Source organism: Marmota monax, unplaced genomic scaffold, assembly GCF_021218885.2.
Source record: "Marmota monax isolate L192 unplaced genomic scaffold, Marmota_monax_Labrador192_F-V1.1 WCK01_AAM20220418_F8-fsc00020, whole genome shotgun sequence".
Classification (NCBI taxonomy): Eukaryota; Metazoa; Chordata; class Mammalia; order Rodentia; family Sciuridae; genus Marmota; species Marmota monax.
The window spans coordinates 7,015,667-7,027,764 of NW_026692912.1; the positions used below are offsets into that span (position 1 = coordinate 7,015,667).

The following is a 12,098-nucleotide window of genomic DNA, read 5'->3' on the forward strand; positions in this document are numbered from 1 at the left end:
CCACTATGAGTCAGGCACCTTATATCAGAGAAAACATTCGCCATTTGTTTTTTTGGGATTGGCTACCTTCACTTAGCATTATCTTCTCCAACTGCATCCATTTACCTGCAAATGCCATGGTTTTATTCTCTTTTATTGCTGAGTAAAATTCCATTGTGTATATATGCCACATTTTTTTAATCCATTCATATTTGAAGGGCATCTAGGTTTAAATGTATGATTTATTGCTACAAATGTTTATAAAGAACCACCTCCCAGGACCGGGGTTATGGCTCAGTGGTAGAGCACTTGCCTGGCATGTGTGAGGCACTGGGTTTGATTTTCAGCACCACATATAAATAAATAAATTAAATAAAGGTTCATTGACTACTAAATATATTTAAAAAAAGAAAAAAGAAAAAAAAAGAACTACCTTTCAGTTCAAGAAGCAAAATATTTTCAGTATCCCATAAACTCCTACAAAGGTAACACTACTCTGATTCTGGCCTAGCACTATGTATTATATAAATGGAGTCAATGGTGGCTTCTTTCTTTTTCTTTTGGCACTGGGGATTGAACCCTTGGGTGCATCACCACTGAGCTATATCTCTATTCCTTTTTATTTTTTTATTTTGAAGCACTCTTGTTAAGTTGCTGAGACTGGCCTTGAACTTGTGACCCTCTTGCCTCAGCCTCCTGAGCTGCTGGGATTATAGGTATGCACCACCGCAGCTGGCTGATAGCAGGCTTCTTTCATTCATCATTGTTTGTGAGATTCATTCTCCATGTGTTCCTTCAGTCTCATTGCTGAATGCTCTGTTGTATGAATATACAGTTATTCCTGCATTCCACTCTTAAATCATATGAGTTGCATCTAGTTTTTGCTATTATAAATAGCACAGCAGTGGAGATTCTTGGATCCATCTTTTGGTGAATATACTTATGGATTTCTGTTGTGTTCTGGGGATGTAGAAAAGTTCGTTTTCTACATGCCCTTTGGGGATCTTTCCTGATGAAGAACCAAGTACCATCGTGGGAACACATATCCACTAAGTAGGTTTTCCAAACTAACCAAAGACTCACTGCTGTTAAAACTCAATCAATGTCTTGGGCTGGGCTGGTCAGTTCAACATCTTCTTGAGCCCAACCTCTCTGATGGGTAACCATGACAAAGGAACATGTATCCACACCCACATAACAGGACCTGCTTTCACAGAAAGCTAGGTAGTAGGTATCCTTCAAGGATGGCAATAAATTGCATTTGTATGGCCAGGTAAGGTCCAACTCCCAGGAGCCTGTAGGGTAGGCCAGAGCAGCTCAGGGAGCTCTGGGAAATATGCACTTCACCGTGATCCACTTCACAGCCAGAGCTCTGAAATGAATCTGTCAACAGTCAATCTAGTTCATCTGAGTGCTTCTCCTAAATGTTAAGTACCTGGTAGATGTTCAACATAAATAACCATAACAGTTTAGGGGCAAAAAGATCCTGTCATACAATTTTGAAATAGAAAATTTGCCCTTTCAGCAAGTTTTCAGAAAATAGGAAATTTCTTCAAAGTAAGCACTTTACAAATGCTATTTAAAAAATGAGGTTTGGATGGAACTATGAGAACTGTGCTCCTCAAAGTACAGTCCACAGACTGGCATTGCATAAGCATCATGTAAGAGGTTGTTAAAAATTAATCTTATTTTTAAATTAATTATTGTGGCTGGGTATGGTGGTCTATGCCTGTAACCTCAGTGACTCAGGGGGCTGAAGCAGGAGGATTGCAAGTCCAAGGCCCGCCTGGGCAATTTATGGAGACCCCGTCAAAATAAAAAAAATTAAAAGGCTTGGGGATGTAGCTCAGTGGCAGAGTGCCCCTGGGTTCAATCCCTAGTAACACACACGCACACACACACACACACACACACACTCACACATATACTGACACATACACCCACAACTAATACTGAATCCCACTAATATGTATAATTATAATGCATTAATAAAAAATTTTTTAAATGATTAAATTAAAAATTTTTAAATATTTCAGGCCCCATTCCAAAAGCAGAATCCCTTGGGTGAGGTCTGGAAATCTGTATTTAACAAGATCAGGTGGTTGTCAGGCACTACAAAGTTTGAAACTATGTTCATCCCTCCTGCATGAGGGTCCCCATGCTTTTGGGGAGACAAGAGCCTTTTGAAACAGATAAAATGATCCTAACATTTACCCAAAAACTGCTCTGCTGGTTCTGGGACAAGTTCCAATTCTTGTTTGCAAAAATTTTTTAGATCTTGGCCTCAAGTGGACCTTGCTTCTTTCCTGGGACACCACTGGTTGAATTAAATTGCTCACAGTTTTGTCTTTGTTGAGGATTGTGCCTTCTCAGTTGACCCCTTGTTGAGACAGCCCTCTGTGGTCTACTACATGTCACTCTAAATGCTCTCTGAAAACCTCCTTTGTTCTCATCAGCCATCCACTTCAGAAGTGGTGGTGTTATTTTGAGGCAGGGTTTGAGATGTCATATAGAATAAAGCTATGATTGTATTGAAAACCAGGAGAGGATAAGCAGCTAACACAAACATGAAGAAGGCCCAAGCACATGCTGTACCAGGGTAGAGAATGACAGTATGCTCCCTTGGGACTGCTTTGTTTCTGAGGTCTGGGTATTCATGCACAGAGCTGATAGGCTTGCTGATGAGGTTTATAGGGTTCCAATTTGGACCCCTAAAGGGATCAGCTTATATGTCTACTATTCCATGTGGATGGGAAGGCCCGATGCAATGTTTGTGGGTACTGGTGGCATTGGGGACCTCCTCATCCTCCAACATCTTCATCAGAGCTCAGCCCTAGAAATCCAAACTCCTGTTCCTAAATTCCACCCAACACCACAGCCTTTTGCTCTGATACAGAAACTTCACATGCTTCCTCCTCTCCACCATATTGTTTTAAAAACTTTTAATGGAAGTTGAATAATATGCTCTGGGACACTTTTGTTATTTTAGTGACAATTTCCCACCACGAAAAAACACTTACATGCAACAGGAAATGGAGAATGTGAAAAGACAGGCCTGGGCTAAATTTGAATGGTGGAAACTTTCTACCAAAATATTTTCCATAGAAATTCACTTTCTTTAGTTTTGATGACTACCCACTAGATCATTGTGGCTAGATGCCACTGACCAACCAGGAAATTGGAAAATAAATAAAGAAACCGAGAAACTGTTTCATATGGTCTTTTAGAAACTGTTTTTTTGTTTGTTTTTTGGTTTTGTTTTTGAGTGGGAACATAGAAAAGCCACATTCTGACCCAAACTGATCATACAGAGTTTGGAGTACAGCATATTTAATTACAAAAACTCTATAACTGTTATTTCATAAGACTACTGAAAACTTAAGGGAAAGGAAAGGACACTCAGGGGACAGGGCAGAGGAGCTGAGAGTGCACTTTCTGCAGCTCTGGAGGGCAAGTAAGAGTGGAGCTGCCTGCCTCCCCTCCCCAGAGTCCCAGGTGTGGAACACCTGTGATATTTAAATATTATATGCAGTATAATCATATAATACATAATAAAATTATATATAATATTACTACTGCTAATATGCTAATATATAAGCTCTAGATTAAATTTCCAACCTATGTTAATGCATGTATGTCAATTTCACTGAAATATTTGAAGAATTGAAAACTGAGGACTTAATGGGTTAACATTTAGGGAGCATCTATTCCAGGCCAGCCTCCTCCTAAGACCATGACACAGTGAACCCTATTTAACTCTCATACCTACCTTTGTCAGTATGATGACCTGCTCTCCATCTTCTCCCTTTATAGGTTAGGAAACAGGTTTGTTGAGATTAACTTGTGGTCACCCACTTGTAGTGATTAAGCAGAAATTCAAGTGTGGATCTCTTTTCACTCAAAGTTCTGTGGTAAGATCTCTATTATATTAAGGTGGCCTGGTTGTTAAAATAAATAGCACCATTTGACAAGAAAAATCTGTTGTATAACTATAGAGCACTCATTTCTAGTTATATGTGTGCTATTTATCTTAATGATGATTCAGAAGAACAGATACTAGGGTCTGTAAGTAGCTCTTGAACTTGGAAGTATTAAGTTTTACCCAATTCCAAGAGAACAAGACATTGGCATTCCTCTGAGGAATGCAGCATTTAAAATTGTTGCCAGTGCCCTCTGAATCCATGTTCCCTAACCAAGGGAGATCCTTACAGGAGAAATAAAGATGACAGCTAGGGGACATAGTATGGGTCCAACCCTATGGCTTCCAAAGACATAAGGGAAGGTCTTGGAAGCTCAGTGAGTCGCTGACTGATATTTTGGTCCATTTGAACACTGCTTTTTTTCCTCTACTTGTTTCTAGAGGAAACAGTACGGTAAAGACTTTAGTGAATCCCACTTGAGATCTGTCTGTTCTAGATTCCCGACCCCATGTTCTCTAGCTCCTCTAAGCCTCATAAATCTTTGTTACTCCTATGATACGCACTGTAATTCTTTCTATTTTGGGTTATTTCTGCGTGGGCCTTAGGGGCCAAAAGACCCTGATTCACTTGAGTGCCTCCAAAGCCCTTAACCCACAGAGAAGCTGCAGGTGGGCACATCAGTAAATACGGGTGGAATGGAACAGGATCCTCCAACGTCTTCTTCCACCTTGGCTTTCCGTTAAACATTGCTCTGAAGCTGCGTGCAGCCTCCGCAAGGCCTGCCTCCCGTTGGCGAGGCCGGACACTCGGAGGACAGGGCAGAGGGCTGAAGGCTCACTTCCTGCCGCGCGCCGGCGAGGGCGGAGCTGCCCGCCTCCCTCCGCACTCGTCCCTCCCCGCCTCCCCCGCTCTCGCTCTTCCCGCCCCTGGGGGCGGCCGAGGCGCCGCGGGGGCGGGGCCGCGAGCGGGTGGGCGGCGTGGCGGTGCGGGTTGGGCGCCGGGGCCGAGGTGCTGGCGGACCGGCGGCGGGCTTGGGCGCGGAGCTGGGGCGCGGCGCGGAGAAGCCCAGCAGGCAGGACGAGGAGTCTGCGAGCCGCGGCTCCTACCAGGCCAGTGCAGGGACTTGGCCCGAAAGGGGTCTCGGCCCGGGGGGCTCTCGGGAGACCACCGCAGCGGGCAGCGGGCAGCGAGAGGAAGCGGCGGCGGCGGCGCGACCGGAGCGGTGCGCGCCATGGCGGGCGGCCCCCCCAAGGCCCTGCAGTCCACGGGGCCCTACTCCCTGCGCGACATGCCGCACCCGCTGGCCGGCTCCAGCAGCGAGGAGGCCGTGGGCGGCGACAGCACGCCCAGCCCAGACCTGCTGATGGCCCGCAGCTTCGGTGACAAGGTAAGACGCGTGGTACTGGGGACTGGGAGCCTCTTTCCACCTCACGGGGTGGGGGAGGATAATTCTGGAGCCGTGCTGTGCAGGGACCGCGCCCACCCTGGCGCCCCTTCCCGGGGTACGGGCGTGCCCTAGCCCCCAGAACCCTTTGCCGCCCCCGTGGGGTCGCAGCTGCAGGGGAGAGCGGCCAGGAGAGGAGCTTCTCTGGCTCTGACTGGTTGAGCTCGGTGACAGCTGGTGGGGAGGGGTCCTGCTTGCGTGTTTGGGCGGGAGGCTGCGTGCAGTGCTCAGCGCCTGTCCTGGGATGGGGTCCCAAGTTCCTCCAGGTGCATCCCTGGGGGCTGAGGTGCTGAATAACTTGTAGCGCCTCCAGTTTCCTGGGACTGCAAAAAAAAAAAAAAAAAAAAAAAAAGCCGGAGTTAATGGCTTTCCCGGGTAGGACTGGGCAGCCTCGGGCTTGCGGCGAGAACTGTCTTCTTCCCCGCTAGTCATGTGGGGTGTGATCTTTGTTTAGGTTTGCTGTTTGCCCTGAGGAGTCACCTGACTCCGACCCTGGCCGCGGGGGGAGGACGAGTCTCGCTGTGGTTTTCTGTCTGGGGCTTCATTCACCTCCGACGGCCTACACACTGTTTAGGTTTGGCACAGGCTGGTTTTGTGGTTGATGGAGAGAAAGCTCGCCCTTTGACCTTCTTTGTGCAGAGAGAGGCTTCTGATTTTCTTAGAGTGACACAACCCTCCTGCTGCTGTGAGAGACTGCAAAGTCTTTTGCGGGGAAGGGAGGAGACGTCTCCCCAGTCCCCAAAGCCATTTCAGCCGTGAGCAGGACGTGAGCAGTGATTCTGTCAGTACTCCTGTTGCCTCTTGGTCATTAATTGCTGAAATTTGAATTTCAGCACTTGTGAGGAGGGACAAGCACTAGGAGGATTTTCTCCTCCTAGTTAAAATACTAAATGAATTCTTCCTTGTCTCAATATTAACGAAATCAGGAGACATAATATTCTTCTCCCCTTAGATGGAGGGTATGTGGTACAATAAAAATAAGTATGAGAAAATATAATTTGATGGGTTTACAGCTAGAACGATCCTGAGCACTCAAATTAGTTAGGGAGTGGGACTGATGTATCTCCTAGAGGTTTGTAAAGCATTAGGAAGAAGAAAACTTAGGCTTGGTGTTTTTTTTTTTTTTTCTTTTCTTCATTTTATAGAAGATATATAGAGTATATGAGCACTTTCGTAGCTTGGAAATATCTTGCACGTATTTGACATTCAAAAACTAATTGTTGAATGGCTAAATGAATACTGTGTTGTTTCTTATGGACAGAGAAATTGATCTTAAATGGACCTCTATAGGATAGGAATTGAGGTTAAACCTTCTGATTTCCTTCTCAGTTCTGTGTAGGATAGTGAATCAATTATCTATTGCTTGTAACAAGTCCCCAAAATATAGTACCTGGAAATAATGTCTGTGGGTCAGAAATCTGGGAGTAGCTTCTCTGGGTGGTTCTCACCTAGGTCTTTCAGGAGGCTGCAGTGATTTGAAGGCTGGATTGAGGGAGAATCCGCTTCCAGGTTCACTCATGTAGCTGTTGGCAGGCTTTAGTTACTCTGCGTGGGGCAATTTGACATGGCAGCTGGTTTCTCCCAGAGTCAATGAGCCAATCTTATATAACTAGCCTCTACTGTGTTCTGTGGGTCACGTAGACCAACACTGGTACAATGAGGGGAGAGGGTATGAATACCAGGGAGTGAATACCAGGAGGTAGAGATCACTGGGGCCATCTTGGAGGCTGTTTAAAATATGTGCTTAATGATTTGCCCGTGGGTGACACCTGACTTAGCAGCGTGATTGTTTCATTAATAAGTTCTTGGAGGGCGTATGCCCTGTACCACCAAGATCTGGGTGGGTCAGGAGTGAGGCACAAGTCTGATTACTGATGGCTTCCTTCCCAGGATCAGTTCTTTGAGAGAGACAATCTTGAAGGCACTGTTATTAATTATTGGACAGCTATGGGGAGGATCTAAATAACACCAGTCTCAAGGGCCTGATTTATAGTAAGCCACTTTTCCTTAGAGGCTTAGCATTGTAATTTCCTTTTCTAACTGGGAGTAACATTTTCCTCCAGGTGTTCTTGTGAATTTCTATAGAGAGAAGCTAGCAAGTGGCAGAGGTGAGTCAGAACAGGAAGCCTACTCTTTGCCCTGCTTTCTCTTGCTTAGGCAGCCTGGGGGTCATTGGAGGGCAGGTGGGTAAGTCAAGTGCTGTGGTCTTTGAAGTCTGTTTTCTTGCCTCTTTGGATTTTAGGGTTGTGATGACAAGGAATTGGGGTTGAAGAGTGAAGGTTTGACAGGCTGCCCTCAGTGTATAGTTATTATGCAGAGGAGACTTGGTTCTGTGGCACAGGGTGGTGCTGTGAAATAAGATAACCTGGCCTCTTGGTCCAGCTGACACTCTGAATGGCCTCTTAGTGCTCAAGTAGGGCAGAGACCAAATATGGTGGATGCTCCATCCATAAAGTTCTCAAATCATTCAAACCATGGGGTGATGGGGGAATTCTTTATATTTCCCTAGGGTTGCTTCTTCTGATGCCAACTAAACCCACAGGCCTTATATCATTACATCTCTCCTCTCTAACTAAAATTGTAAATAATTCACTTGATGTATTTGTCCTCTTTTTACTTTCATCCATGGATTTCATCATGTTTCTCCTCTGACTCAGCCTCTGATTTCTGTATGCCTTCCAGAAGGGAATACCTAAACCCTCTTAAGCCCTGTTCTGTGACTAACACCTCTTCCCATATCCCCACCCTCTTTACTGAACTTGTCCTCCTCCTTCCTGCCCCCTTAGGTCACCTAGATTTCCCTGAAGTTTTAGAAATGGAGGTGTCTTTTCATTCTATACTTCATTTAAATCAGAGCCAGGAGGTGGGCTTCAGGGTCCTTTCCCTCCATTCTCCATTGCCTTTTTTAAACCAAGGTCTGGTCTTTTGAGGATCATATCATTTTTTTTTATTCATTAAAAAAAAATAGGACTTCCTCTGAGCTAGGCCCTGTTCTAAGAACTTGAGATGAATAAACCAGCCCAGGTCACCCTAAACCTGCCCTCAGGGGGGTACATTTTGGTGACTTTGTACTATATTATGCAGTAAATGCCTTAGAAAAAAGAAAAAGTTGAACAGGGAGCGGGTGGGTCTTCAGGATCACTGGCCGTGGGGAGGGGAATTTGGGTAGGCCTTACTGAGACTTGACGGAAATGAGAGAGTCAGCAGGTGGATGTTTGGAGAAGTGTCAGGTGGAGGGCAGCCGGAAGCAGAGGCCTGAGATCACAGGCCTGGTGAGTCAGGGAGACCTGGAGGCCAGCATGCCTGGGGCAGAGTGAGCCTTGGAAACTCACAAACTAAGGGGCACAGAGGAATCAAATTGCATTTGCCTTTGGCAGCGCTTCCCTGAGGATTTTGGCCTTGACTTTGAGTGCCACAGAAAGGGGGCTTTCCAGGGTCTGGAGCCTGGTTGGACTCTCATGGTCAAAGGAGCAAACAGGCTGTGGAATTGGGAATACCTTGTTTGTGCTGTAGCATTAGGACTCCTTTAAAGGTCAGAAACCAAAGCATACTGATGAACCAGAGCTGGGAAAAGTCTACTGGTTCCTGTTGAAGAGGCCCAGGGACGGGACTTTGGCTTCAGGAATGGCTGGAACAAGGTATCCAGATGATGTTGGAATCTGTCACTTGCCATCTCTTGGCTCTGCTTTCTTCTGTACTAGCTTTTTTTTTTTTTTTGCCTCCTCAAGCTAGTGGAGGGATATGTTCCACAGACAAGCTTCACGGCTCCAGCAGAGAGCTCCTCTTTCCTGATAGTTCCAGTGAAAGCTCTGGGCTGGTGTCTTGTTGGCTTAAATTGGGTCAGGTACCTAAACCTGTCTTTGTGACTCTAATTGCTCAGACCTGATCTCAGCGCTTTAGCTTTGTAATGAGGAGAGGGATTTTTATTTTTTCTACAATAGTGAAGTATACAAGTGAAGCATTTAAAAATGTCTGGAGATTTTAAAGAATAAAATATGTCCGTACAGTTTAAAGAATAATAAAATGAATGTCCATAATAAAACCTAGACTATTACAAATACTTTGGAAGCCCCTCTGTGCTTAGGAAGGAAAGATATGATTTTCACAGTAAAATCAAGGTGGGGGCCTAGCTCAGCCCTGGAGTACTTGCTGAGCATGCCTGAGATCCTGGATTTGACTCCCCAGCACCAAACAGCAACAACAACAAAAACCCAAAGTAAAATCATGGTCTTCCTGTAACCAGAAGGAGGAGGAGTGCACGTAGGACAAGCAGGAAGCACTGAATGTTCACTGCTACCTTTTTCTTCCCTGTATTTTCTTTTTTATTATTTTTATGCTGTGCTGGGGATTGATCCTAGGGTCTTGTGCATGCCAGGCAAGTGCTTTACTGCTGAGCTGCATCCCTACCCCATTCCTGTCATTTTCTAACTTCATTACTGTTCACTCTCATTCATTAAAATCTTTAGCCCCTCAACTTACTGTCCTTTCAAAGCACATCCTCATCTTAGAGGGCTTAACCATTCACATGACTGATCTGTCCGAGTCTCCAAAACTATCAATTTCTTGCCCTGTTTATCTCTAATCACTTTCACCATTTTTATAGTTCATCTGCCTTCTCTCTGGCCACACCCTTATACTATAATACCTACAATTAGTCCAGCTCTGAAATAATGCTATTAGATACCTTTAAAATTTTTATTTTGTGTATTTTAGGCATATAATGTGATGTTATGGGATACATAGAGGTAGTAAAAAAGTTACTGTAGTGAAGCAAATTAGCATATCTTATCTCACACGGTTACTCATTTGTGTGTGTGCATGGAGGGCCAAGGGCAGCTAAAACCTACTCACTTTCTAGCCCAGTGGAGACCCTACTGTCAACCCCTGAGTGTGCAGACCCCCTCTGTCACTCTTAGAATAAGCTCTGTATCCTCGCCCAAAGGTTCACGTGTTGGGTACATGGTCTCCGGGTGTTGGTAGCGGGAGGTGATGTGAACCTGTTAGAGGTGGCTGAGTGAGAGATCCTTGTGTCTTTGGGGTCATGACCTATTGTGGGGTCCCAGCCTTTCTCTCTGCTTCCTGGCTCAAGATGTGACTTCTGACTCTTACACACATACTCCCTCTACCACCCCACTGTGGGCTCCTCACCAGAACAGAGCTAATGCAGGTGCCATGCCCTTGAACTTCCAATTCTGAGCTAAACAAACCTTTCCTTCCCCCGCCCCTCATGCTGGGCATTGAACCCAGGGCCTTTTGTGGCTAAGCATATGTTCTACCACTGAACTACACCCCAGCCTAAATTTTTTCTCTTTATAAAATGAGTTACTTCAGGCATTTCTTTGTAGTAACTCAAAGCTGACATTAAGCCCTCTCAACTGACTCATTCCTATTCATGTTTAAACATCCTCAAAGTGAATATGAAGAGAAGTGCCCTGTCGCTCTCTTCCTCCATCTCATGCCCAATTTTGTGATTCCCCTTTATACTCTTTGAAAGGAAGGTTTGCTGTTCTTACCTCTACTCTGCTAACCTCTGACTTATTGCTCAGCCTCCTGCCCTCTGGTTTTGAATTTTGCTATTCAGGGACCTCCCTACTCTCTTATTGCTAAATTCAGTAGGTGCTTCCTAGGTCTTATCTCACCTGGCTTCTTGGCAGGCAGCATTTGATCCTGCTAAAGTACTTGCCGCCCTTGGCTTCCTGTTTTAGAGTGTGCACTCTGGAGTCAGGTCATCTGGATTTGAATCTCAGCTTCCCCACTTATGATCTGGGCAACTGCAAATTGCTTAACCTCTCTGAGCCTCAATTTCCTCATCTGTAAAAAAGAGGGTCACAGAAGTACTCTATAGCTGGGTTGATTTGAAGATCCGAGAGTTTGCACAGTAGTGCCCGGCACATCAGGACGCTTTAATCAATGTAAGGTGGTGGTTATTATTCCTTGATATTCCAGATTTGCTTTCTGCATTTTTGTCTATTTGTCAGTTTCCATGTCTGTTGCAGTCCCATCAGGGAATAAAAAAGACTGAAGGTTCTTTGTATGGAGAGGCTGTAGTACGGGGAATTAGTCACTTAGCGGGTAGAAAACCTAAGATGTCAAGGGCAGGCGAGGAGCCCAGAGAGCAGCAATGGCAGGAAGCTGCCCTCACCCTCAGGACCAGAGACACAGTGAAGAAGGTGGTGTTAGCAGGAGCCGAGAGCTTCTGGGGGAGCTAGCCTGGAGGCGGGGCCCCTGAAAGAGCTGGAACCACAGAGGAAGGGGTCCTGGAGGGGAAGCTTCACGGCCAGGGACACTTGCTGGAGAAGAGGGGGGGGGGGAGTTGGGCACTGGGGAGAAACACCTGGCTGTTCTTGTCCTGCCACCTGGTCTTTCCTGTCTTTCACTGGCCCAGTTGTGGTCCTGAGTGGACATGTGCTCCAAGGGGCGCCCGTCCATCTTTCCCGAGATTAGTTAGATGGGTGCTGAGGGAAAGGCTGCTTCTGTTAGATGGTGAGCAGCTGTTTCCTGAGTGGGTTATCGTGCCTGCCTAAGGATGAGCCAGAGAGGGAAGTGGAGCCCGGAGGGGAGAGGGGCAAGCACGTGAATTCTGGGCCAGCTGTGCCTGAGCTTAGCCAGGCTTCCTGGTCACAGGAAGTAGTCAATTCCCTTTTGTTTGATTTATTACTTAAAACTGGGGGGAAAAAGTTTGACAGTATATTTACCTTGAAATATGGAGTGAAAATTTAGTTTTACTTGGGGAATGTTGAGGAGGGTGTGTTTAA

At 45.7% G+C, this 12,098-nt stretch overlaps 1 protein-coding gene across 1 annotated transcript in view; it reads left to right on the forward strand.

Moving 5' to 3' along the window:
* Nucleotides 1-4,897: 4,897 nt before the first annotated feature.
* Snx30 (sorting nexin family member 30) overlaps nucleotides 4,898-12,098 on the forward strand; it is a 103,324-nt gene continuing 96,123 nt past the window's right edge. Inside the window, exon 1 of the mRNA XM_046451592.2 lies at nucleotides 4,898-5,286. Coding sequence (XP_046307548.1) covers nucleotides 5,131-5,286 — 156 coding nt within the window. The 5' untranslated portion in view covers nucleotides 4,898-5,130. The remainder of the gene's footprint in view (nucleotides 5,287-12,098) is intronic.